Genomic DNA, 26,282 nt, shown 5'->3' on the forward strand with positions numbered 1-26,282 from the left:
GCCCCGTGAATTCTCTGCCGCGCTCTCTGCAGCCCTGTTGAAGCAAGAAGCCTCATGGCTTTCTTTAGAGTGACTTAGAGCAGAATTGCAGGGCTGGTTTGCGCTCGGGGAGTTATCGCGCCATGCTTGAAGCGCAGATTTTTCCATCAGAGCTGCTCTTCTCTCTGCAGGCAGCCCTGGGTTGGCCGCAGTGGGGATGTGACAGTGACAGTGTCCCTGTGCCACAGCCGGGAGGTGACAGTGACAGTGTCCCTGTGCCACAGCCAGACCAGCCTGCACCCTCAGTAAGTTGCGTACTGCCCGCCTGGTGTCAGGGCTGGCACCTGAGACCCGGTTTGGGAGCTGCAGCTGGGCCAGGACGAATCCCTGTCCCAGGATGCTGAGCCGTGTCCTGGAGAGGGAGCCACACTCCTGGATGTGTTGTGTCCTGGAGCTCTCTCCATCATCATAAAACATCTTTATGTAGTTGCCTTTCTTCTCTAGGAAGATTGAAAGATGTTTTCCCATCTGCTAGGCTTGGCAGATACTTTGCTTCTAAGTGGAGTCCTTAGCCCTTCTGACCTACTCTTTTCTCTGACCTCGAGGATTTATGCGACTGCTGTTAAGGTGTAAAAAGCAGCTGCCTGAGTTTCTTCCAAGAGCTACCAAATTTTGGGCATGGCTCGCTGGTGACTTTAGTCTTGGTGTAATGGTTGTCCTTAAGTGGCCAAATATGTGCATGGTGTGGGCACTGAAACCACCCGAACCTTATCCAATTCCTGCCTCAGGAATCGATATTTGCCGCGCTGGGTGTCCTGGGCTGTGCCCAGCAGCTGCTCCAGCTCCTCCTGGCGTTTGCCGGCAGGTTCTTGGGGCAGGACCGTCACCCAGGGTCAGCAGAACCCTCATCAACGCCTCTTTTTGTGCTGTTTGCCCCCATAGTAGGGAGTTTGGTGGGAAAAGGCAAATGGCAATTTAACCTTGTTCCCCAGCTCTCTCTTTGCCCAGTGGATTCCATGCCAGCCCGGGGACGGGTTCCTGGCAGCGCTGGAGCGGCCGAGCGCAGGTTGGATACACATCCCTGTGCGCTTTGTGTGCACAGCGGAGTTTCCTTGGGAAGCGATCGGTCTTGTTATCTGTTAGAGCGCACAGGAAAGATTAAATCTCTCTGGGATATTTTTAGAGCTGCTGGGAAAGAGGTTTTGGGTGGTGTGCACGGAGTTGGCCTGGGGTAGTGCAAAAGAGCTGCCTTTGGAGAAGCAAACCTGAATGTTTCTGCTACTGTTCTGCAGGGTTTCCCCCTCCTCTCCCCGGGGCTGGACACAGCTGGTGGGAGGGATTTCTGAGTGTCAGCAAGAACAGAACCCAGAGAGCATGTGAGGAAAAGGCGCTAGACCTGGAGAGGCAGGAGGGAGGTTCTGCTGCTCCTGGAGTGCGGGGAGGCTGCTCGGGGTGTGTGCGGGAGTCGCTGAGGAAGAGGAGGGCGAGGGCTGCGGCAGGACGGCGGCTGCCGCTCTGCCACGGGCTCCAGGACCCTCTGCCTGCTTTGGGGCGAGCCCTTGGGGCTGCACCTTTTTGGGGTGCAACCTTTTGCCTTTCCTGTCCCGAGTGCTGATTTTTGCATTGCCCGCTGAAGTGGGTCGCGACTCCAGATCAGCTAAAGCCACATGGGGCTTCATTGCTGGACAGAACCCAGGTCTTGTGAGCCACCGGCTCTGCGGGCTTTGTCAAGAAGCAAATGCCAGACGGAAAAGTCGCTTCAGTACATTTCACTACAAGCAAATGAGCGTAAGAAGCCGGGTTTGGTTTAGGAAACACCCAGCGACAATCCGCACTATAATCATTTCCCGCGGACTGAAGAAACTTTGCTGAACTGAACCCACATGGGAGGAAGCATCCAGGAGTGAAAAATCCGCTCTGCTGGCAGAGGAGTCCCCTGTGCTCCGACAGCATCGTGCTTGGCCGGACACCAGTGCGTGGGGACAGGAGGTGGCCGGGTGCCCTGGGGACTGCAGGACCGGGGTGCTCGGGACCCCCAGCGCTGGGCAGAGGGGCTGTTGCCATGGGGCTCTGGGCGGCCGCGCTGTCCTTCATCCTCGCGCTGCGAATATCCGCTCTGGCTTCTGGCAGCAAACTGCAGCCCCATATGTAAGTAGCGAGAAAAGAGAAGCAGAGGGGTTTTGTAGGGCAGGGAACTGTGAAGCAGGAGCTAAATACAGTGTTTTAAAACCAGGGGCGAAGTGAGCAGCAGGGGAGGGAGGGCTGGTCTGTGGTTCTTTACCCAGTACCAGGTATCCATAAAGGTGAATGGAAATCTGCAAATCTGGGCAGGCTTTGCTTGTAGGAGGTAACTCGCTGGTTTTAGCTGAAATGTTGCTGTTGCTTTTGCACAAGAGGTGGTGGTTGTGTAAATAGCTTGACCATTCTTCACAGACCTGCTATTCTTATTGCCCTTCATGGATCTCTTTCTTACTGCGTGTTTCTGTCCCTCTTTTGCTGTTGCAGCACGTAGTCTGTTCTTTTTAATTAAATTTTACACTTACAGTTTGGTGTTAATCATTTGGCTTCTTTGGAAAACTTCCTTGCAAATTTGGCCTCGTGCCAGAAGATGATCTCTGAGTGCAGGGGATTGTTCTAATTCTCTTTGTAAATGAAGCCAGTGTTGCATGGCGCGCTGACTCCAGGCTGCTCTCCCTCATGGCTTTAACTCTCTGGTTGAAGGGGGGACCTTTTCAGCAGAGAAAGGTTTGGCAGGAAAATGCCTTTTCTCCCGATGTCAGAGATTTTGTGCTCCCGCCTCGACGAGGACTTGTAGAACTTCTTGGATGAGCCACTAGAGATGAGATGAGATGAGATTGAGATGAGATGAGATTGAGATGAGATGAGATTGAGATGAGATGAGTGCCAAAGTGTCAGAGAAAGAAAACGCCGGTGCCTGGGAAGTGCTGCGCTTCCCGCAGGCACAGCTGCCCGGCACAGCTGCCCGGCACAGCTGCCCGGCACAGCTGCCCGGCACAGCTCCACTGCTTGGCGCACAAGAACCTCGCTTTGCCGCAATAAACTGCACCAAACCGCTGCCGCCAGCCTTGCTCGTGCAGCTGCTGCGGTGCAGCCAGCCCGGCGGTGGTGCTGAGAGCAGAGCGGGTCTGTGCAGTGTTAGTGCCGCTCTGTGCATCAGTCGCTGTGTGCACAGACAGAGCTCAAACGCGGCTCTGGCAGCACCGGTGGCGCTGGGGCTGGTTGTGTGCGGGGCTCTGCAGCCAAGCGGCTTGACAATGGGCACATGTGGGGTGATGAGAGGAGCTTTGGGGGCTGAGGGGGCAGGGGGCACCCCCTGAACCCACGAACCCCGTGGGCACTGCCAGCCTTGCTGCCAGAGCCGTGCCAGTGAACACCCCGGCGCAGCCGCGTGCCGGCTGCAACCGCTGCAACCGCTGCGCTTCACCGCGGCCAAGCTCTTTAGTTTAACTTCTGTTACAGAAAGTATTTGTGAAAACTCTCGGTCCCTTTCGAGGAGCTGGAAGCACCGATTTAATTAAACGAGGAGGCAAATACTGTATATTGCACGAGACCTTCCTGCTCTTTCAGTGAGGAGGTGAAGTTGCCCTCGGCCGGTGCCCATTGAAGCGGTCTGAGCGCGTTTCTCTGGGCAGACCCACGTCCATCTCTGTTTCTCTGCAGGCCAAATGTGTGCGCGGTGCGGGAGCTGGCGGTGCTGGGCCAGCGGCAGCCGTGTGCTTGTTCCTCTGTTTGTCTCTGTTTGTTTCTCTGTTTCCGTGCAGGCCGAACGTGTGCGCGGTGCGGGAGCTGGCGGTGCTGGGCCAGCGGCAGCCGTGTGTCCGCGCCGTGCCCCGCGGCGCCGGGCTCTGGCAGCAGCGCACCAGGTACGTCCTTCCCGGAGCTCGCGTGGCTCCCGCGTGGTGACTTCGGGCTCCTCCTCACCGCTCTGTGCCTGCAAAGGGCAGAGCTCTGAACCCGCGATTCAGCTGCAAAGAATAGAGTTACTTTATTAGGTATTTTTCTAGGAGACAATGAGAGATTTGTAAACCCTGTGTGCATCCAGCTGGAGGGGTTTCTGACCCTACCTGGCATCCTTGTGCCACTAAGAGTTTTTAAGCCGCTAAGGAATTCCCGAAGATACATTGCTTTTGTTCTGAAGCAGCTTTGCTGTGTGGTTAGCTGTTCCCCGTCTTCTGACGATGTAGTACATCTGTTTCCTGTGATCATGCCGTGTTAATGAAATGACTCAATCGCCTCACGTGCGTTATTCCTGCATCTTTACATGTCTCGGTTTCAAAGCAGAGATTTGTCGGTGCCCCTGCAAAGTCTGACCGAGCTGCAGGCAGGACTGGCTCCAGGTGAGCTCCATTGTGCGTGGGCTAATAAAAAAAGCCCCAAAGTGGCCGACAGAAGTTGTAGTATCCCCTGAGTCACCTGCTGGTCTTTCCTGGGAGCCCGGAGATCCGGCAAGGAGGGGCTGAGGAAGGAGAGATGTGAACACGTGCAACAGTGCGAATAATGAACTTTCCGTAGGCACACAGCAGCCAAACTGCAGGGTCCGGTCTCCTGTGCTCACCTGCTTTTCCAGCCGCATTAGGCACTTACAGCCTTTACAAAATCGTAATGGTCCGAGTAGTTTCAAAGGAGCATCTTGGACTAGAAGCAGCTTTTAAGTCTTGACTTCAGGAATTCCTCCTAACCTGTAATTGCCAGTAATTATCTTGGTGATGATATCTGTGCAGCAGTAACAAAGGAGCAAACAGAGTCCGTCTTTTGACGGTGTTTTAAGAGGGGACTTTGAAATGATAGGTGGGTGCCCTGTCTGCTGCTGCTTCAAAGGCTGGGAATGCTCAGACCCAGCTGTCCCCTTCGTTCTTCAACGTGTGTTTTTGACATTGTAAATCAAGGAACCCAAATGAAAAAACTCCTTGTCCTAAAGCTGTGGGTTCACTCCGGTTGGGAAACGTTCCCGAATTAGGTGACAACAGACGGTGGCTCCATCAGCCTTCAGCGAGGAAACCTGGAGGGATGACAGTGCTGTCCCCCAGCAGGGGAAGTGGATTTTCCAGCTGTGGGACATGGCAGGATTTTTAAGCCTGGGTTCCATTAGTTCTGGCTCATTTGACATTTTCTGTGCCAGGGACTCCTTAAAACACAAAACAAAACAGAAACAGTGAAGATAAAGTATCTCCTGTGTGGTTCTTTCCAGTCTGCAGCATCCAGATATCCACAGGCAGCCGGGGCTGTCCAAATATTTGCATCTCCTTGAGCAGCCCCTTGGGCTGACGCCGGGGTCTGAAGAGTCCGGCAGAGCCCATGATGGGGTGAGCTTGGTGGGGCAGAGAGGAGGCCGGGGCAGGCTGAGCTCTCCTGTGTTCATTCCCAGGCAGGCTGAGCTCTCCTGCATTCATTCCCAGGCAGGCTGAGCTCTCCTGTGTTCATTCCCAGGCAGGCTGAGCTCTCCTGTGTTCATTCCCGGGCAGGCTGAGCTCTCCTGCGTTCATTCCCAGGCAGGCTGAGCTCTCCTGTGTTCATTCCCGGGCAGGCTGAGCTCTCCTGTGTTCATTCCCGGGCAGGCTGAGCTCTCCTGTGTTCATTCCCAGGCAGGCTGAGCTCTCCTGTGTTCATTCCCAGGCAGGCTGAGCTCTCCTGTATTCCCGGGCAGGCTGAGCTCTCCTGTATTCCCGGGCAGGCTGAGCTCTCCTGTGTTCATTCCCGGGCAGGCTGAGCTCTCCTGTATTCCCGGGCAGGCTGAGCTCTCCTGTGTTCATTCCCAGGCAGGCTGAGCTCTCCTGTGTTCATTCCCGGGCAGGCTGAGCTCTCCTGTGTTCATTCCCAGGCAGGCTGAGCTCTCCTGTGTTCATTCCCGGGCAGGCTGAGCTCTCCTGTGTTCATTCCCAGGCAGGCTGAGCTCTCCTGCGTTCCCGTTTATTGGAACACCTTTCCCCCGTTCCCGAGCCCGTGTGGCAGATGGAGGAGGCCACTCGCTGCCGTGCACTCGTCTGCTTTGGGATGGGAAGGACGGTGTCTCCCAGAATGGCCCGTGCGGAGAGTCCCACCCCGCACCCATCGCATCCTCCTGTGCCCCCAGGACCCCCAAGCCCCCTGCTCTGTGCATCAGAGCCATCAGAGCCCGGGCTGGGCACTGGGGGCTCCCAACAACGAGGGGATGCAGATGGATCCGCTGGCTGCGCTGCTGCCCAAGCCACTGAAAATTGCTTTCTCAGCTGCTTCTGCAGCACAAGCGTTTCCTTCGTCATTTGTTAACAGCTCGTACAAAAAAAATGGTATCTGCTTTTATTCTTCTCAGCTGTGCTTCCATATGCTGGTTGGCACAGAGGAGCAGCCCAGGGTTCCCTTTGGGGGAATCAGTGGTTCACTGTTGTTTAAGGGTTTTTTGTGGACAGATTCAGACAAAATCAAACAACGAGACTGAGTTAGGATAAATATTTTCGGCGGACGTGTACAACACATCTGCTGTGCCAGATATTTGTTGTTGTTTGTCTGATTTGCTTTGGTGAAGTAGTTTCATGTTCTGCCAAAGGAGCTGTTTAAAAATCGGCTTCAAAAGTTTGATCCGTGTTGCAATTTTCACGTACACACGGCACCAAATTTCCGGGAAAAAAGTGTCGCTTTTCTTTATCGATGCTTCAGATCAGCCCCCGCGCTGCTGCCCCCGCGGGTCATGGGAGGGGGAGAAGCACCGAGGGTGCTGTGAGGACCTGGACGCGCCAGTCTCTCGTGTTTCCAATTAAAGTAAATTAAGACATATTTTCTCAGCATCAGCGATCATTGCTAGACCAGGTGGAAAAAAATGTCAGCACATTTGGAAACCGAATTCCTCATTTTACTTACATCCATAATTAAAGCTACAAGTCAATTCTTCCTGGTTTCCCCGTTCTGCAGGAGTTAACGTTGCCGCGGGGTGTCTGGCTTTGCTGTGTTTCAGAACCATGTACCACACGGGCTACAGACTGGTGTACACCATGAGGTACCAGACCACATACCGGTGCTGCCCGGGCTGGTCCCAGCGCGCCGGGGACGCCGGCTGCCTGTACCGTAAGTACCGCGCTGTTCGTGACCTTCTTCCTTTGGTGCTGTTGGTGCTTTATTTTGGCTGAGGGAGCTGATTTCAAGTCCTCTGCCTGCAGCAAATACTATAAAATTATCTTTAAAAAGAACTGGGGTATTTTGTTGTTTGCTTCTGGGTATTTACATATATGCATATGTATATTTATTTATTGCAACGGTGTGTCAGAAGGATCTTTCTCCGGCTCCCTCTGCAGCCAGAGGGTGAGCGTTTGGGTGCAGGGCTGCTGGGATGCAGCGGGGGATGTCGCAGCACGAGCCTCCAGTGATGGCGCTCGGAAGGTTGGGCTGGAGACCCAGACCGGAGGCTTTCCTCCCCTCCCTTGCTCTGGCCGGGTTCCCTGCCCAGCAGGCACGGGCTGTCCAGTTCCCAGCTGTGCATTCAGAGCTGCACGTGAGCCAGGTGAGGGATGTGCAGATATTGGTGCACAGGATGATTGAATGCAGAGGCAGCGCTATCCCCCGGCCCCGTGTTCCCACCGCCCCTCCAGCCTGCGCTGCCTGACGGGGGAGGCAGATGCCGCAGCTCCCGGTTCCTTCCCCAAAACGCAGCGGCCACATCCAGCTGGGGAAATATTTAACTTTAAACTTTGCTTTTCAGATGTTGAGAGCAAAGTAAAATCTTCTCTTGAATCAAACAAAGGTTTATCTGAGCGTATGCATAGCAATAAATGTCACGGTCAAGGCAGACTCACACACGTGCCCTGTGATCTATTACTGATTCTTTGCCTAGTTGCGTGATGGAGCTCTGATCCTTTCTGAATTAGACTTGGAGGTGCACTCCCGCCCTCGTCACTGAAAAGCAGCTTTTGTTTTAAGGAGCAGGTGGGTGAACCAACAAAACATTTGGGCTCTGACCCGCCTTGCCACCGGGGAATGAGAGCGAGCCGTGTCCAACGCCGCTGCAAAGGCCATTTTGATTGTAATTGACCTACAGTATGGAAAAACGTCTCCCACAGCTAGTCAGCTTTAGTTGTGTGAAGAGGCCGTGGATACCTTCCTTGCGCTTTGATGCTTGAAGCAAAGCTTTAAAAAAAAGGTGTGTCTAGCAAGCCAATCCTTATTCTTCCTATTCAAAAGCCTGCAGCACGGGAGAGCAGCCCCGCCGTGCTGGAGGCAACGCCGTGGGTGCCCGGTGACCCACTGCCGGCGAGCAGATAACAACCTCGCGTGAACTCAGAAAAGCGCGCTCTGAAATGGTTTTTCCTGCTGAGGAAGTGAGTAATTCCATCCAGGAAGGAAGCGGAGGAAAGGAAGTAAAGCTGCCCAGGGCACGCTCCAAAGTCGTCACCCTCGGAGGAGGGTGCTGACCCTCGCCCGCTGCTCCGGGAGAGCTGGTCTACCGCCAAACCAGAGGGAGCTCCGGGTTTTTGGGAGACAAAATACTTGGACTCTTCCTATTAATTTCAAATTGCTGCTGATGTGACGGAGAAGCCGTCGGTGTTTATTTTCTTGTCACGCATCCGTCAGTAGTTCCTGTTGCTCTCTTTTGAATGGGTCCTGTTAATATGTTTTCTGCATATTATTCCCAAGAGTAGGGAAGCTTGTATGCAGTTTGCAGCTGCAGTATAATCTGAAGAACAGGTTACGAAGTCCTTGCTTTTCCCTCGCTTCCATCCGTTAAGCTTTGTATTTCAAAGCAGGGGTGACCCAACCAGCGAGACGGTGCCTTAGCGGGAGGGACAGGGGTGCAAACCGAGGCAGCAACGCAACGCGCCCCGGGCTGAGCAGCTGGACCAGAGGGGCGTGCAGCTCCGGGGTCGGGGCTCCGGACACCCTGTGTGTTTTGGGCACGGCATCGGGCTCCTGCCCGGCCCCGTTACTGACAGCTTGACTTTCAGACTGACCTTCTCCATTTCAAGTGGCCTGTGAGATGCTACTTAAATTCCGCAGGGGTTCGATAATGCACTTCAAGCCCTTGCTGATTAGGACGAGGGGTCTACGTGTCTGGTAATTTCTGTGGTCTCAGCTTTCAGCTTGAGATGTTGAAAAGCCGAGTCCCACCAAGCCTGTAGCTCTTGGTGTGCTTGGCAGGAAACGTGCGGGGTTAACAATTTGGTTTCGCTGTTAGGCTGGCTGTGCTCTGCGCATCACCTCTGGGCTCCTGGAGCTCCTGGGCTTGCCAGCTGAAAGGCTTTGCTGAACTTCTGAACCTTTTGCCTGGGATCGAGCCCAGGATTGGTTAAATGTCTCACGTACCAACCTTGTCCACGCAGGGTGGCTGTGCTGCACTTCAGTGAGCCTGCACGTTGGAGTAGAAATGCTGTTCTCCATCACTCTTCCTTTTAAATCAGTCTCTTGTCTCTGAATTTCCAAGAATCTTGCCTTGCCAAATCCTCACAAAAGGCATTTTCTGGCCTTTCAAACAGGAGAAGGTGACACTTTCTGTAATTTACCCTTTCTTTCCTGTTTCCCAGAACAGCGTAGTTTCCCTTTTCCCAAATTTAATTTCATTAAAACCACGTCACCCTGAATTAGGGGCTCGTTTGCAGAAGGAGCCGCGGGCCCCTCAGCCCCCCTGGGCTGGGAAGTAGGTTATTGTGGTTTCCACTCGGTGTGTGCCAGCCCGGAGCACAGAGCGGGGGATTGTCCGGGTCACTCAGAAACCTGGGCCACGGCCAAGAATAACACCCGTATCTCCTAATCCCCGATTTGTGTCGCTGCAATTGCTTCTAATATTTTCCATTGTTGTGCTCTGGGTCTCCCTGAGCTGCCCCGAGGGCTGCGCGCCGCCGGCAAACCGGGCACCGTGCGCCAGGCTGAGCTTTACTGGGACCCCGTCTAAACTTTTGAGGTGATTAAGGTGAAGGGTTTGGGGAAAACCAAACCACTCTGCGGTTTGGCCACGCGGTCAATTCTATCTAATGAGGTTGAGGCCTGAAGGAATGGTGGGAAACAAGACAGACCAGAGCGAGCAAAAACTTGAGGCTGCGGCCCTTGAAAGTCTTGGGGCAGCTGGAGTGGGGAGTCGCGGTGAAACGCTGGGTGCGGGGGCTCCCGCTGCCTTGTTGTGCGGGAGGACGCGACGGGGACGCGTCTGCGCTCGCACGGGGCGGCGTGTCCCCGGTGCCGGTACCGCAGCAGCAGCCAGACCGCGACTGGTGCGGGGTCACCGCGGTCCCCAAGGGTACGTGGCTGTGAAAAGTGACTAAAGCGTTAGATGAGAAGATAACTGGCTTTTTGAAGCAACATTTCATCGCTGTTTCATTAGTTTGGGTAGATGGGTATTTGGACTTCAACGCTACCTTTGTATTACTAAATAATCTCTTTTTTTGGAGGGGGGGATTTGAAAAATCATCAGGTCCTTAAAAGAGAGAACACGGAAACTCGCGCGTTTCAGGTCTAGTGCCTCTGAGGTGCAAAGTTTGGGGAGCTGGGTTGTGGGTGAGAAGGAGACTTGGATGGAGCTGGAGGGGCTGGCGCAGCTGCGAGGAGCCCTGTGCCCAAACCAGGGCGTTCTGGTGCTGCTGTGGTACAAGTGATGGAGCAAACGTCCTTCAGGTGGGTACGCAGCTTTGTCTAGCAGGCATGTGTGTTTTGATAGCAAGCGTGCACATTTGCAGAATGTCATATTCACCTTCCCAAAGCCTTCCTCATCGCCAGGGCTTGACTTTCACGGAGCCCCAACACAAAGAGCTGATTTGCATCTCTCCAAACTATTTTACAAATTTCTGTGCACAAAATGTCCTGCCAACGTGCCCCCAAAACGCAAACACCTCCTTGCACTGTTTCCATCTGTGATTCCTTTTTCTCAGGAATACACAATTGGTGTTTTGAGTAGGCACGTAACATTCTGTGCCAAGTATTTTGGAGCCATTTTTTGAAGCCTGCACGGGGTGCCTTTCCTCTTCAATTATAATGACACAAAATGAAATGTGTAATCACAGGCCTGCTTTTTCTGTTACTAATTAGTTACAGCTTTAGCTGGAATGGGGGGAGAAACCGGGGGCTCCCACTTGCAGATAGGAGGGAAGAGTTACAGACAGAGAGCGTGTGGAAACCTCAGCCCAGTGAACGCTGATATGATTGTTTTCAGGTGGTCCCATATCATACGTAGCTTGGCAATTTAATCACATATTATAATTATATTATTCTGGAAGGTGCTTTTCTTGATGATGAAGCAATGCTGTGCATGTGTGTGCTGCACTGGCAGAGCCGGCTGCACCAAACTGGGACCAGTTCAACCCTGGGTCTGGCGTGGGGTCACTAACCAGGACCAGCTCACACAAAGCAGCAACTCAGCTGCCCCGCGTGTGCCTTGGGGCTGGAATAACCCCCAGCTCTCCTGCGCAGGAGAAAATCATTGCACTCACTGAAGCCAAAGAGAAACCTCATCTGGCAGAGGAGCTGTGGCCCCTTCGCGAGCCGCAGGACGGCGCAGGTTGAGGTTTCGCTCGTGGTGCTGGCGAGCGCCGCGGTCGTGGCCGTGCAGGCAGCAGCCGCCACACCATCCGCCATAAATCGCAGCGTGAGCTGCTCTTGGCTCCGGCGCCTCTGTCTGCTCTCCCGCCTCCTGGGCTCTTTCTAGTAAATCTGTGCTTCTGAGCCAACAGGTTTGGGTTGCCAGGTCTGCCTTGTGTAACTTAGCTACTTGAAATAATTATGTTCTCTGGATCCGTCAGCTGGATCAATAGGACACGAGGGTCCCCGTCGCAGGTGACTGTGACACGGTTGGCAGCGTGTTCCTCCCCAGGACAAATAAGCTGTGACACGTCGGTCCCCGTGGCTGCTCTTGGCTCAGAGCTGTCCCCAGTCCGTCCCTGAGCAGGTCATCAATGGGAAATGCTGGACCAGGTACTGCCAGGACATCTCTTGCGCCACAGGGACACGTGGAACATTCTTTGCTCCCATTATCTGATTTCCCACGGCTTTTTCTGAACTGTATTCCTTGGATTTTGTTAGAGTTTGTTCAATGAAAATGAAAAGGGAGAGAAAAAGAGGAGGTGCAGGAAAATGAATGAAAGAGAGAAGCTGGCTGGCAGCACAGCTGTGTCCAGATCAGTGAACAGAGAGAAAATGTCATTGTCTGATCTTCAAGTAGACTTAAAGAGGGAGACAGGCGCTTGTTCTGCATCCTTACGCTTTGACAAAGCACAGCACACGTGACAGCATCACTCATTAACAGGAGTGCTCCTTCGGAGATGAGCATCTTCTAGCGGGGAACTTAAACATTGCCTGCATTTCGTGCGTTATGAGAAATACACCTTGCACTGCAAAAAACATCCTTGTTTGTGCGTTTCTTCAGACGATTCGGAAAGGTGGATTTCAGCAGCCTAGTGGAGCATTCCGGGGCTCCGTGTGCATTTCACGCTCGGCTGGGTGAGGACAGAGGACGGGGCTGCTGGCGCTCCGGCCCGTTTAGCTCCGTTTCATCCCGGTCCGTGCGAAGCCGCGCTGGGGTTCGTTCCTGAAAATGCCTCCAGTTCCAAAATAACTAACTCCTCTTTGTTGCCACAAGGTCTGGCGTGACCCCGCGTGAGGCGTTTTCTGGCCGTTTCACCCACTTGTCGGCTGGAAAAGCGTGATTTCATCAGCAACCCCGCAGCTCTGCTGATGTTTTCCTGTGAATTCTCATTTAGCTGCTCTTTAAGCAAAACCCTTAGACATAGCCTAAGGTATTTTACTTCCTATCCTAAATTTTGAGAGATTTGGTTCAGTGTTTAAGTATTGCATTGCCAACCAAAAGAGAGTCATCTTTCAGAAATAATTCAACAGTATTTTTATGCCTATTCAAGTTTGCTACAGGGCCGTGGGAACTTCACTGGTGAAGGGGTATTTATTGGTGGCCGTGTGACTCTGATGTGATCCGGGAATGATTCCGTCCCTCCTCCCCACAGCTGCCTGCGCTTACGGGCTTTGCTTCAATGGGGGAAACTGCGCAGAGGGGTCCTCGAAGCTCTGCCACTGCTCCTCTGGATTCCAAGGGCCTCGCTGTCAGTACGGTAAGCACTCTTTTCAGATCCTTCCTTTAATTCGGAGTTGGAAGTGGAGAGGGTAAAGAGTGAGGGATGCTCCATTTGTGGTTTTTTTTTATCGTAGCCATTGCTTTATCTGCAAAACTCCAATAATCTACTCTCTACTTTCTTTGGCCACCTAATGTTTGTGGAACTTGGATGTTTGGAAAGGAAATGCTTATCGTGACTTGCTGTGAAACACAGCTCCGTACTGTACAATAGCCTTTATTCCTGCTGCCGCTGGCCCGGGGGTTGGCTGCAGTCAGAGGAGGAAGCTGATTAAAGTTGGGTCGAACAAAGAGAGCGGGGGCGGTGGCCGGGGGAGCGGGGCTGCCGCAGCACGGGGCACACAGCGCGGCCCCGGCCGCTGCATCCCTTGCATCTTCGGCCAGGCTTTATTCTGAGGCTGCTAAGCTTTATTTAATTAACTTCCGTGCAATATACAATCTCTCTCCTGAAGATTATTGGGTTTCCTGTGTTTGGTGATCCAGAGATGGTCAGATCTGGTAAGGTGATACTCCATAGCAAACGGCTGCGAAAAGCTGGGATGGTTCTTCATGCCATGTGTGTGGCAAGAGAAAATGTGCCTTGTGCTGTTGTAGAAACACCCGCCCGTTCTTCCCCAGCTGCCCGGTCTGCTGGCACAGAGCAGTGACAAACACTCAAATTATCTTCAGGCGATACTGATTTAGAACAGCAAATTAAAGAATAAGACTTTTTGCCCACTCTTTGGTATGAATCATTAACGGGAGTCACAGCTGGGTTTATTGCAGCCAGAGGCTTCCCTTGGACTGGACTGGGACAGTGGTTTGTGCGTGACGGTTGTGAGTCCCCTGCCCCATGTTCCAGTGGTGGCACAAGTTTTCAGTTGGGCAATGAAGCAATTTCCTTGGTAATAATAAGAAAGAAAGGATTGGCACGAGCTGGGGCATCCGGACCACGAGCCGGGGCATCCGGACCATGAGCCGGGGCGTCCAGACCATGAGCCCACTGCTGCTCTCCAGCTGCGGGGCACCAAACCAGCTGCTGCTGGACATTCAGGCTCCGTTTGGCAACAACTGGCCAGACAAGAGCTGTTTGTGCATCCCTGCAGCCTCTGGCACCAGCGAGCTGGACACCCCTCCTGGGCTCATCCTGGAGATGTACCTGGTCCTGCGCTGCTGCTCAGGTTCATGTTTGCCCGTCACAGGGTTTTCTAGGAAATAAACAGCCCTTAAATTGTCCCTGCCATTTTTTTGTCACAGCTTCTCTTGTATAAATGGATAATATAACATTGGGCATCTTCCTGTGCAGAACCTGAGAGGTAAAAAACATTTTCGCATTTGGAAATGTTTAGCAACTCCCACAATTATAATTGGTTGCAGCTTTGAAAATAAAGCACGCGTTTCTGAGACCCCCAAATGTTCTTTAGAGGGGAAATGACTGGCTGGTTTTGGAGGAGAATCAAATACATCTGTAGCTCCGGTGATGTGACCCCCTTGGGTCAGGGACCCGAAGCCAGTGCTGTGGCTGTAAGGTCGGCCTTGGGACAGCTGCGGATTTGCTTTTATTTTACTGCACTGCAAAGGGGCAACGCAGCATTTTGCAAAAGCCACGGTCCTGGCCACAGAAAATGTGCTGATGGAGGATACGGGAAAATCCCAGCCACAGGCTCATCCTTCCCTTCATCTTAGTTTCTTACTGACTACCGTAAATTATTCTTTTGGTAAATATTGCTTTGGGCAGATTTATGGTGGAAATGTAATTGTCTGGATTCTCATCTCCTCTTTCACTGTCAAAATCACGCTGGCTGGTTGACTTCTGTGCCGGTCAGTCGATATTTGCGCTGGACTTTAACGAGAGGATGGGAGGCTGCTTCAGAGAAGGCAGCTTTGGGAAAAACACGTGATGTTGATCAATGGATCGTTTTTCCTCATCTGTATGAGACGATGGTACCTTCCTGAGAAACAGCTCTCCAATGGAGCTGTGTAGCGTCTGGCTGGGATGAATCTGGACGAGGCTGTTGGATGAAAACAACATGAAAACAGCCCCGAGCGAATGAAGCTGCTCCGCAGCGGTATTCCGTGGTGTCACTCGTCTTCCAGAAACCTCTCTGTCTGATCTTAATGGTATCACTTTTTCTTTTCTGGAAAGAAATACAGACGTGTTTGTTTTAAAGGCAGGACGTTCTCCGTCCTGGCCAGACTCATATCGTACCTTTCAGCATGGGATGTTTTTACTGGCCAGCCCGGAGCAGCAGCGATGCCGTGTTTACCCTGGCTGGAACAGGCGGTACCCGCGCGGGCTGGTTCCAGCGGGAGATGCCGGCCTTCCCGCCCGCCCGAGCCGCTCAACGTGGTCATATTTGGGCACTCTTCGTCTGCATTATGTCATCTTCTCAAAGGCAGAGCTCTCCATGGGCCCACAGGAGCTCCTGCGGCGCATCCAGTTTACCCGTCTGGGCTTCAACACCTTTTCCGTTGCCTCTAGCATCTTGGTGATCTCGCATCTTTTTGATCCCCTTAAGTGCTGTCAGTGTAGAGATTTATCTTCTTTTTTCCCCATGCAACTTGGCATCTTCCACCTGCTGTAAGTGGGGCTTTGCAGAGCAGCAAACCAGAGGAAGAGGTTGAGCTGAACAATGTTCTGTTTCTGTGATTATAATATCCTAATGTCTGCAGAAGCTGTTGCTGAACAGAGGAAGCAGCTGGTATGTCCAGAACTCCTTCATTATCTTCCACGTCTGGTAGATGAAAGGGTTGTAAATGGAGTGTCTGAGCTTTGGTTTGGGCTGGGACTTTAGGAGCTGCCTTCTTTGAGCTTGGGGGTAACTGACCTTTCCGTGCGGGGCCGGTTGGTGGGAGGGAGGGGTGCCGGGGAACCCAGGCACAGCTCCAGGCTGCGCTGCCTTCCCAGGGAGCCTCGGACCACCCGGCGCTCCGGGGTCCGGTTTTGGGGAGCTTGACCCCCCCGAGTGATGGCAGTGGAGCAGCTCCCAGACCTCTGCACGCCCAGGGCTCCCGTGTTCATGGCCGGGACCCTCCGGCCATGGCACAGGGAGCACAGAGGCTGTTGTTATGTCCCGTAAATCAGCTGCTCGGCCTCAGCATTAGCTTACGGAGAGCTGCCCGGCGGAGCGCATCATCTCAGCAACACTCAGGCTTTGGGGGCTCCCGGGTGGGAGCTTTGCTGTGCCGTGGGGATGGGACCCTTTCTAATTAGCCCGGCTGCGTTTTGAAGGATCAGCCAGACCAAATCTTTGGCTTTGCACTAAGGAGAGGTCAGCTGCAAGCAAGCAGGGCCCATGGTTAGTGTCTGCTTTTGCAAGGCCAGCTGAAATGGCTTTGTCACCACTTCAGGAGATCATTATTGTCTCTTTCTTTTATAGCACTGCCCTCATTTACACAATCATTTGATGTTCCCTCAGTGTTGTTTGATTCACTAATGACCCTATTACTCCTGCTAATCTCTTGGAGCTGTTCAGAAGCCTTGAGTGTGTTGGGGCACCGGCAGAGCGGTGGGAGAGACGGGTTTGCTGCAGCCTTTGGGCTGGAGGTGATTTTCAAAGGCTAATGCAGGACTGCAAAGGCCTCAAAGGTGTTGAAGTCAAAACAGGAAAGGTTTAGTCTTTGGAAGCAAAAGAAAGCACCTTGTAGTGCTTCTTAGATCCAGGAGCCAGACGCTTCCTCCCAGGATGCAGAGACATCCCCAGTGGCGTGCACGTGCGCTGGGACTTGCTTGGACTCGGGTGACATCCCTGGTCTGAGGGGACCCCGGTGCTGGCGTCAGAGTAACAGCAGCAAGATATTGTATTCGTTGTTTCATGGGTTTACAGTTCACAAGGCCGATTTAAAATCAGTTCGGGGGATTAAATAGCAGCAATTGTTCTTCAGCTGTCAGTCGATTGGAGAGAATCCACTGTTAATAATAGCCGGGCTAAATTAAGCAGAGCACTTCTCCTCCAACAGCCAAGAAGTCCGAATAGTTCTATTTACGAACAGCCTCCTGGTTCCAAGGTTTGTGCTGGGGAGGGGAGCCCAAGCACAGAGGAGGTTCCTGCGGCTCTGCATCATTACCCTGCAGCTCCACGGCATCGCCGTGCGGCTCTGCACCGTTACCCTGCAGCTCCATGGCATCGCCATGCGGCTCTGCACCGTTACCCTGCAGCTCCACGGCATTGCTGTGAGCTCTGCAGCATCACTGTGTGGCTCTGCATCATCGCCCCGTAGCACCGCCATATGGCTCCGTGGCATCGCCGTGTGGCTCGGCATCGTTGCCCTGCGGCTCTGCCGTTGGGATCGTCTCACTGTTTGGCTCAGGAAGGCAGCAGAACAAGGGCGGCTTGTGCAGGGCTCTGCTCCGTCCTGCGCTATCTGCTTGTCCATCAGCCAAGCGTTAGGTATTTAATAGCTGGCAACCAGGTAGCGCCAAACTCTTTGAAAAAGTTAGCGAGAGGAAACAAGCCAAAGCTATGTAGGGGTTTATTCAGTTGAAGAAAAAAACCTCTTTTGTGAAGTGAGTTTTGAAGAAAAGAGACAATGTGCTGGTGCTGAGGGAACACTGAGGTTGTACCTGCGAAACGAGGCTCCTGGCGCGTCCCTCCGCGCGGTGCCCGGGGCCGCAGGGGCCATCGCCGGCTCCCTGGCATGGCCCCGCTTTTACAAATCTGGACGTAAATGCAGAGCAATTGATGAATAAATTCATATGATTTCAGTTTCTAAAGGTTAACTGGAGTACAGCAAACAGCCTTTTGGATGTGCACTATCACGGTTAATGTTGTGCAGTTTCATCGATGAGTGATGGAGCATACCATGGGCAAAAGTATTACTGACACGTTTATTTAAGGGAACATGATAGGAGTGAAAAAGAGCTGCGAGTTTAAGAGACTAAAATCTTAGGGGCTTTAGTGAGTTCGAAATACAGCTTGCTTTGTTCTTTTCAAGCTTTTCTTGTGTTGAAGGATTTTGTTATCATTTAAAAGACGTGATTATATTGGGTGTAAGAAAATGCATGGCATGAAATGCTTTAGATGAGTTGTAGCCTTCTGCTTAGTTATTGGCAAATAAATGAAAGCGGAATCCTGTTGGTGACATTGCGCTGTGAAATTTTCATATAGATCTTTACTGCTCCTCAAGGGGTAAGAAAAGCTTGGAATGAAGTGGCTTATTGTGCCACCTGGAGAAGACCAAACCTACACTTTGTTTGCAGGGATTTGTAGCTCGGGCCAAGTCATGCGGAGTGCTGGACGCCATCCTCAAAGCGATGCGCCCTTCCGCTTTAGCCAGGATTGAAACTCCTCCGCACCTCCCGTGATCTCCTGCTGAATTATTGCGGTGCCCGTGCCATGGTGGAGTGTCAGCCCCGTTCTAATCTCCCGGCGCGGATCTCTGCGGGCGTTCGCCGCCGGCTGTGACCAATTCAACAGGGTTGTGTCCGCAGAACCTCAGCGACTCGCCGAGTTGAGCTGGGGCTCCGCAGAGCTTTACATCTTGGAGAGCTGTGTAGCCGACCCTAAGCATTTTCTTCTCGTAAACCATCTGCTGAAAGTCAGACTGTGAGCACGGAGGTGAGTCAAGGGATATTTTTATAGGAGAACAGATTATTTTCCAAGCAATGAAAACATACTCCAGTCTAAAAATGGACCACTGGGATCCCATCGTGTGATTGGGAATAAGAAGAATTTGATATGTGAATGCCAAGTAGACTGAATTAATGCTGAATCCTTGGACCATTACGGGAGAGGAGGAACCATCCCAAGCTCACAACTGCTCGCCCAACTGGCTGGTTTCTTGGAAGGAGAAGGACGATGACAAAGCCGCAGCCGGTCTGGTCTGCGCAGAGGAGCCGTTCCTGCCCCAGATGTTCCTGTGCCCTTTGTCCTGGGGCTGCTTTGTGTCATGGAAGAGAAACGACAGAGAAATGCCCCATGATCTTCCCTTGTTTTCTGGGGATCTGCTGAAAGCCAGCGCGGTGGGGATCCCCACTGGCCGTGGGCACGAGGGAGCGGGTTCCAGCGCAGTGGATGGCTTCGCGGATGCCATGGGGAGGGAAGACCGAAGCAGAGGAGATGAGCATTGCTGCAAACCTTCCTGGAACTTGTAGAATTAATTTATGCTTATATACATAGTACGGTCTGTAATAAATCGTCAGTATGTTACGCTTTCAGTTTCTGGGTTTGGAAAGGTTGGAGAAAACATATTTTCTATTCATTATGTGCTGCCTTCTCCAAGGCATCTTTTCAAAGCAGTGTTCCCTAGCAGCTGGTAACACCTTTTAACCAGCTCCTTATCTCCACCTCAGCCACAGGTTTTCCTTTAATTTTTGCTTCGTTTGTTGCGTTGCTGTCTGTTTCCTCTCCTTTGCCATATGGTCTCAGTTCTGCGGTACAATTTGTGTAATAACACAAGAAACAAACATACGTTGAGATTCCAGTCATTACTAATGCTTTTTTTCCCTAGGAAGATGCCCGGACGATTCCTGCTCCAGAAGTTTAATTAGTGAGGGGTTTGTGAGAGAGGGAGGACACTTTCTGTGCCTCCTTGATCCAAGTTCAAGTGCTTGTGCATTCCTGCGTGCAGTGCAGCTTTTGACCTGGGCTGAAGTTCCCTGTTCTGTGCAGCCTTCAGCCAAACCAAGTCTGATAGCGGAGGAGAAGGAAAATCTCCCTCTGACAACCCCCACAAGCACATCAAGCAAAGGAGTTTGTTATACTCGCTTTTTACTGCCAGGTATGTTACAAAACTCACGTGAAAAATGAAAACGGGAATCCTCCTCCCGCGATTGCGGCACCAGGTTCAAAGTACAAGTTCAAGGGAGTTTGCGGCTCTTGTGGCTGCAGTACTCCGCTTGTGTTCGCTGATGGCAGCCGTGTTCTGGTTTAACGTTCATAATTTACTGCTCATGTATGTGTGTGCTGGTCTGTGAACACGGGGCCCCCCGGCAGGAGGGCGCAGGCAGCCCTGGTTCCCCAGTCCCAGCCCGGCTTCGTTTTATGGGACTTTCTTTCCCGTGGTTCAGCCTTCACACACAGGCACGTGCTGTGTATGGCCGTGCCGACGGTTCTTCTTTCCATAATTCAATGTTCGTGGGGCCTCTGTAACCCCTTTACGTTCCTGTTGGCTGCAAGGACACCTGCTAGACCCCCAGTCCCTGTAAACCAGCCAAAACAACTGGTTTGGAGGCCAACAGGTGTTTCTAGTTTGCCGTATGTGAGTGCATATTAACCGTCTGTCTTCCTGCCTCCCCAGGCAAATTAAAGCAGGGTTGGATCTGGAAAGGCTGGACCCTGGAGCTGCTCGCTGGGGTCGTGCGCTTGTGTTTGACTTTCCATTTATTCCGGAACGCCAGCCGGCATGCGGCAGCTTCAGGACGTGGTCGTCGCTGTTGGCTTCGTGCCGCGAACAGCCGCGCGGGTCGGCGGCCGGGCTGGCCCATCGCCCGTGGCCATCGGGAGTTTTGCGTGGTTTTGATGTTTATCACCCTCCTAAGTGCATCCTCCTTTCTCGGGTGCTTTTCAGCCTCTCAAAGAAATCTTGTAGGTGGCAGAGACTTAAAAATTCCATCACTGGTTTGAGGGGACCGTGCTGCAGCCGGGCTGTGCTGACATGTGAGCGCTGACAACGAAGAGGTAGAATAGCCCATGTTTGTGGATTAAAACAGGGAGTATTTCTTTTTAGAGATTTAAGTGGCTGGCTTAAAGGCTGCACAGATCATTGCCAGGGTCCAGAGCAGCTCTTGGCTCCTCTCGCCAGGAGCTGTTTTCAATCAGTGCTAATGGAAGTCACTTATTCATGGTCCTCATCTGATCCGCGGAGATCGAAGGGCCCAAGTACGCAGTCCTGGGTACGAAGCGCAAGCGACCGGTTGGACGCCGCTTCCTTGGCTGGTTTAATACAGTGTGCGGTGGATAAAGGGGGTGGGTGGGTTTTAAACTGTTCAAGAGAATCCAGGGAATATCGTTCCTTTCCTCAGCATAGCCCTGGGTTTCATGAGGCATCTTGGGTTCCAGGACAGCAGATGCTGAGATAATGGATGCCAGATGGATGTCATTAGAGGATACCTCTTTTTACCAGCTGCAAATCGTCCATCACTTCCTCTGCTGTACATTTTCATCATGAGAAGCTTGAATTCCCACAATTTACTGATATCGCAGATGTTATCAGGCTTCTCTTAAACTGATAAGTAATGGGGTTGTGCAGCCCAAACCCATCACATGTGGAAAAGCCAAGTGATGTATTTTGATTTCTATTTGTTCAGGAGCTTAGTTATGATTCACTCTGATAAACTTGCCTGGAAAATTATATTCTGCATTTAACTTGTAAGACGAATCCCTAGAAAACTCCAAGGATTTAAGTGAAAGGATGCCAGAGATGTTTTTGTGCTTATGTGAGAACAAGACATGGCTTTTCACTTTACGGCCTCTGGTGTAACAGGATACACTCTTTAAAAATGTACATTTTCATTAAGAAGAGAACATCAAGCCATGCAAACAGTATGAACGCAGAATGCATCATGGCATATTTAGGGATAAATTCATTATGAAAATATTCATGCGCAGGCTTTTAATCAGAAGAAATCTGAGGTTTCTGTGATGTTTCATATGCGGTGATTGATACATGTCCGTAGTACACTTATTTATTTCTGTGAATATACCATTTTCCAAGTGTTTTGAGATTCATTCCTTGGTGCAGTCGAGAGCCGCAGGAGATAAGGAGAAGGGCTCTGGAAAGCGTTGGGACGTGTCTGTGCCGCCATCGCCGTGCCGCAGCGCCTTTCTCGTGCCGCGTGCGGGGTTTGGCCTGGTTTGGGGTGACAGCAGAGAGCGGCGAGGCTCGAGACGTGCCGGGGAAACAGAGGTAGAAAGTGGCTTTTGGGAAGCAGCACATCAGGCAATTCTTCTGGTTTGAAATGATTTAGGCATCATCCCCCTCCACTGCGGTCTGGGAAACTGCCCCGAATTGCACCGCAGAATAGTTCTAGCAAATAAATACATTTCTGCCTTCCTTTTCCCAGTTGCTCAGGATCTCACCTCATTAATAGTGAGGATTTTGGAATGTCAGCCATCCGGAGTATCTGGCTACCAGAGCTCTACAATAGGTCTCTGTGGCAGGCTGAGCTCGGCTCCGCATGGAGTGCTGGTTTCTCTAATTCTGATCATCTGCACAGTGCTGGGAGCAAACGGCTCGAACTTCAACCACTGCTGCTTCAGGACGGCGAATTTCAAGTTTGAAACATACATTTGTGGGGTTTGGTTTGTTTGGTTTTGGTTTTTTCACTTGTGAATTTAACAAGTAGCAATGACCCTTTCATTGGAGACAAAAGGACGTGTGTATAGATGTCGTCTGTGGCTTGGCAGTAAACTTGCTGAGGGCGACATAAAACGTGCTCATTAGATGTTCTTTAAACAGCATTGCTTTTTGTTTTCAGAAGCATTGTGGTGTTTCATCCCACCATTAATTGCCTAATACCAATTATGGCATAAACAGGCCACTTGCTATTAGAACTTTTTCAATTTATTTTTCAGAGTTTTTACTCTCAATACCTGTTATGTCTATGGGAACACGAGTGGCTTTTGTAGTGAAATATAACAAACAAGGTCAGTAATCGATAGTTTTACATAGACCATCCTGTACTATAAATGTTACCGCAGCTCTTGAGAACTTTACAAAATGCTCCCCCTTGGGTGCATTGAACTTAATTATATGGTGACAAAGAGACTGGGAGGAGATGATTTTCCCAGGGACTTCCCAGTTCTTTAGAATAGGACACGTACCGCCCGTTGCACACTGAGAAATTATTGTTGAGTTATTAAGATATTAAGCTTCCATTGGATATTTCTGTCTGTATTCTGTTTATGGATTAATTTGCATTATTTGTACTTGTGCACAATAACATCTTAAAGATGATCACCATCAAACACGTTTTCAGGACAGCACTGTGTGACAGCACGTGGTTCTGCTTTCTGCTTTGTTGATAAGCAAAGGGCGTTATGTCGTTCGCATTGTTAGGAGCAGACACAGGTTTGTGGCTGTTATATCAGACTGTATCCTCCTTCTTGTGGGGACAGACCAAATCCAATATCCAAAAATGTACAAAAAGCCTCAGGTTGTTACAGGTGTCTGTTAGGACGCTTCTCTTGAATTTTCCGGTGACTCTGGGCATGGTGTGCGTGATGACACCCGGAACTTTGCTGAATTACAGGTGCACCTAGTTTATTAACAGAAGACGTTTTTCTTGAAGCGCACTCAACCTCACTCATTTTGCACCACTCTTGTGAACGGGTGTATTTCACCGCTGTCCGCAGAGGCGAAAAGGAATTGTCGGAGTACTATAGGTCAGGAATAGTTGTGTTGGAGTCAATGATTTGTGCCTTTTTTCAATGAGAGGAGAACTTTGATTCCTTTATCCTGCTCGGTCTCCTGCTCAACTGCAAGGGTGAGGAACAAGTGCGGGTACTGGTTTCATGGTCCATCATCTCAGATGGTGGCACTAAGTCCGGCTTAGCCCGTCTGCGTTGCTTTGGGAGCAGGGGGTGTAACTGGGGCCTGCTCAGAGAAACGGGCTGAGTGCGGTGGGGACGCAGCTGGAGATCAGCAGAGCTTCACCCTGGCACCACTTCCCTGCGAGAAGCAATTAATAGCAGGACAAAACCGCCGCCGCCGTTCGCACCTTCGGACACTCGGCCTTGGCAGACGCCTCCGTGATCTCATGGCTGAGGTCACTTCAAAGATCTGGAAACTCTGAAGGAAGCCTCTCCAGCCTCTGGGTAAGGGGAACAGGGTTCTTTCCCAGGAGAGCCATCTTCCTGTCTTTGCATGAAATGCACTTTTGGCCATACGGTCGGAAAAAAACATAAAAATCATCAAACGCCAGCCCGTTCGTTGAGCTCCCGAAGGGAAGCTTGGAAAGCCCGCCAAGCGCCGTATACTTTTATATTGCATCCATTATATAATGTGTCAAAGAAGAATTCTCTCCACTATAGAGAGGTATTTACAGTCCGTCAGGTTTTATGGCAGGCGGTCTGAGGCTGCTCTCACCCCGACCAGTGGGGCTGTTGCCTCTGGAGCAGGAGCAGCTCTGCAGAGCAGGAGGGTCGCCCTGGAGGGTGTCACCCCACGCCGCTGTGTCCCACGGACCCCTGGGGGACAGATGGGGGACTTGCCAAAAGCACGATGAATCGGGCACGGCAGCGGAGGGCGCGGCTGGAACCAGTGACGGGCACAGGGACGGGCAGGACGGGGAGAACCCCTGGTGGGGTGGGCTGGGGTCTGGCTGAGCCTCCCAATGGGCTGATGGAATAGGGAATCGGACATCAATAGTAAATGTGCGTGTGTTGAGCGGAGTAAGAATATTTGATGCAAATCTTTGAGCGCTCAGTATAATCCATAGAAAGACATTGAGTTCATAGGTGGGTAAGTGCGTAAGGGTGAGAATCTGGTCAGGAACTTCTGAGAGATGGAAAATTAACAAAGCCCAGCAGATTAAAAAAGAAGCCCCCCCGCGCATGGATCTTGTCTGTGAGTTCTGCTTTGCTGACAAACTTTTCAAACAGGTTTGGTGGGAAGCAGCAAAGCTGCGGCACTGAGGTGACGGTGCCACGGCCGCCTCTTGGCTCGTCACGTTGGCAGCTTTTCAGAGAAACGATTGAAGATGTTTTCCTTCCACGCCAACTCAGCCATGCAGAAGGGTCTGCAGGACCCAGGCCCTTCTGCTGCTGCTGCACCTAAACTGCTTGTGCTTTAGTACTAGACAAGCCATGTCCCCCTCTTTGCTTTAGAGTGTTGGGAGGGCTTGTGATGGGAATAATATTATGTAAAATTTATTAAACGAGTTGTGTTATAATGGCTATAAACCAGAGACATCTCAGGACATCACAGCTTCTTTCCCAGTGCAGCTGTTTCAATGAAGATACGCTATGGCACCTTGATTTTTAGAAGATAATTATACAAAGTTCCACCTTCAAAGTGTTTTAATTCAGCTCAGTGCTGCCAGTGGCCTTTTCTGAGCAACTTGGGTTTGGTAAACTCCATTGTGGCCAGTGGGAGGAGACAGAGCATCTCTGCTCGGAGTGGAACCCAGGGCTCGGTCTGTCCTTCCCCTGCGCTGAAATTCTTCTTGAAGAGCTGCAGGGCTAGCCCTTTGGAATTAGGTAAAAGTTATTTCATGCACTTTTAATCCGTATCAACGCTATTTGTGAATATGCAGATAGCCGGGGTGATTTGTGTGGTCTGGAGTGCACGTAACTGTTACGGGTCATCAGAACAACTGTACCAAGATGTTCCTTTTTCAGTTGGGGGTCACGTTCGCTGCCCCGACTCCGCAGAGCTTGGCTGCTGTGTGTGCTTCTGAGCTGGGAAATGACTGTGTCGCGCCATGGGGAGGTTGCTGGGCATGCTGGAGAGGGGCAGCCATTGTTCGGGGCAAAGCCAGATGCTGTGGACTGGGGCCTCTTGGCATTTCTGCTTCCTTCAGGCCTTTTTACAACATGTTGTAAAGTCGCCTGACAATAGGCTGTGAATATTAATGGTCTCTTAGCCCAAAGGCAGATGGTAAAGTGGGGGTTTTTGTTATCAGTTTAAGTGGCTGGTTTCTTTCATGTGCAAGTGTATAACCTCCATAAATAAAATAACAGATGTGCTTGAATTCTGTTTTCCTTAAAATCACTTGGAGATTCTCATAAAGAACGGGAGCACCTACTGCTATGGGTATTTTATTTCAAGCCGTTCCTCACAAAATGTGTCCAAGTGAGTTTGTGAGAGCTGGAGCGGAGCAGCCGGGCTGGTGCAGGATGAGGCTCAGAACTCGTCAGGTAAAGCCAGGCTTACCTGTAGTGCCAAATCCCGTTGATGTGTTTTAAAGGGCATTTCTGAGCCGCCACAGGCGGAAGCGCCCGCGGGCTGGGACGCAGGTGAGCGGGCGCCACGCCGCTGCAGGGACGCGGGGAGGGCGCTGAGTCGCTGCCCTCTGGTGCTGGGAGGGATTTGGACTCAGCTGGGGACTGAGAGCAGATTTGAAACCACTCTTGCACAGGTGCGAGCCTGGAGTAGCACTATGGAATTCTTCCAAAGGGTTTGAATTCAGTTTTACAAGAAACACGGCCGTTAGTTGGGTGTGATTGAACTGCTGTAAAAAGTCGAAGTATTCCTCTGCAAAGCTGCTTAAAAATGTGGATGGAGTAAAAAAAAAAAAACAAGTGATATATTCCTTTTCATATGGCAGCCCTGCCACTTCAGATGTCAGGGGTTTCTTTGAGTGTTGGAAGGTCCGGCTGTATCTGGGAAG

The 26,282-nt window shown here is 51.5% G+C and overlaps 1 protein-coding gene across 4 annotated transcripts in view; it reads left to right on the plus strand.

The window, feature by feature from the left end:
• The first annotated feature begins 415 nt into the window (after positions 1-415).
• The window catches only part of MEGF6 (multiple EGF like domains 6), a 69,419-nt gene continuing 43,552 nt past the window's right edge, over positions 416-26,282 (plus strand). The window contains exons 1-4 of one of the 4 annotated variants that reach the window (XM_065037836.1): positions 416-2,127; positions 3,762-3,863; positions 6,929-7,038; positions 12,906-13,010. In XM_065037836.1, coding sequence (XP_064893908.1) covers positions 2,042-2,127; positions 3,762-3,863; positions 6,929-7,038; positions 12,906-13,010 — 403 coding nt within the window. In that variant the 5' untranslated portion in view covers positions 416-2,041. The remainder of the gene's footprint in view (positions 2,128-3,761; positions 3,864-6,928; positions 7,039-12,905; positions 13,011-26,282) is intronic. The other 3 variants (XM_065037833.1, XM_065037834.1, XM_065037835.1) reach the window with 3 other exon arrangements.

Source organism: Columba livia, chromosome 21 (genome assembly GCF_036013475.1).
Source record: "Columba livia isolate bColLiv1 breed racing homer chromosome 21, bColLiv1.pat.W.v2, whole genome shotgun sequence".
Taxonomy (NCBI): domain Eukaryota; kingdom Metazoa; phylum Chordata; class Aves; order Columbiformes; family Columbidae; genus Columba; species Columba livia.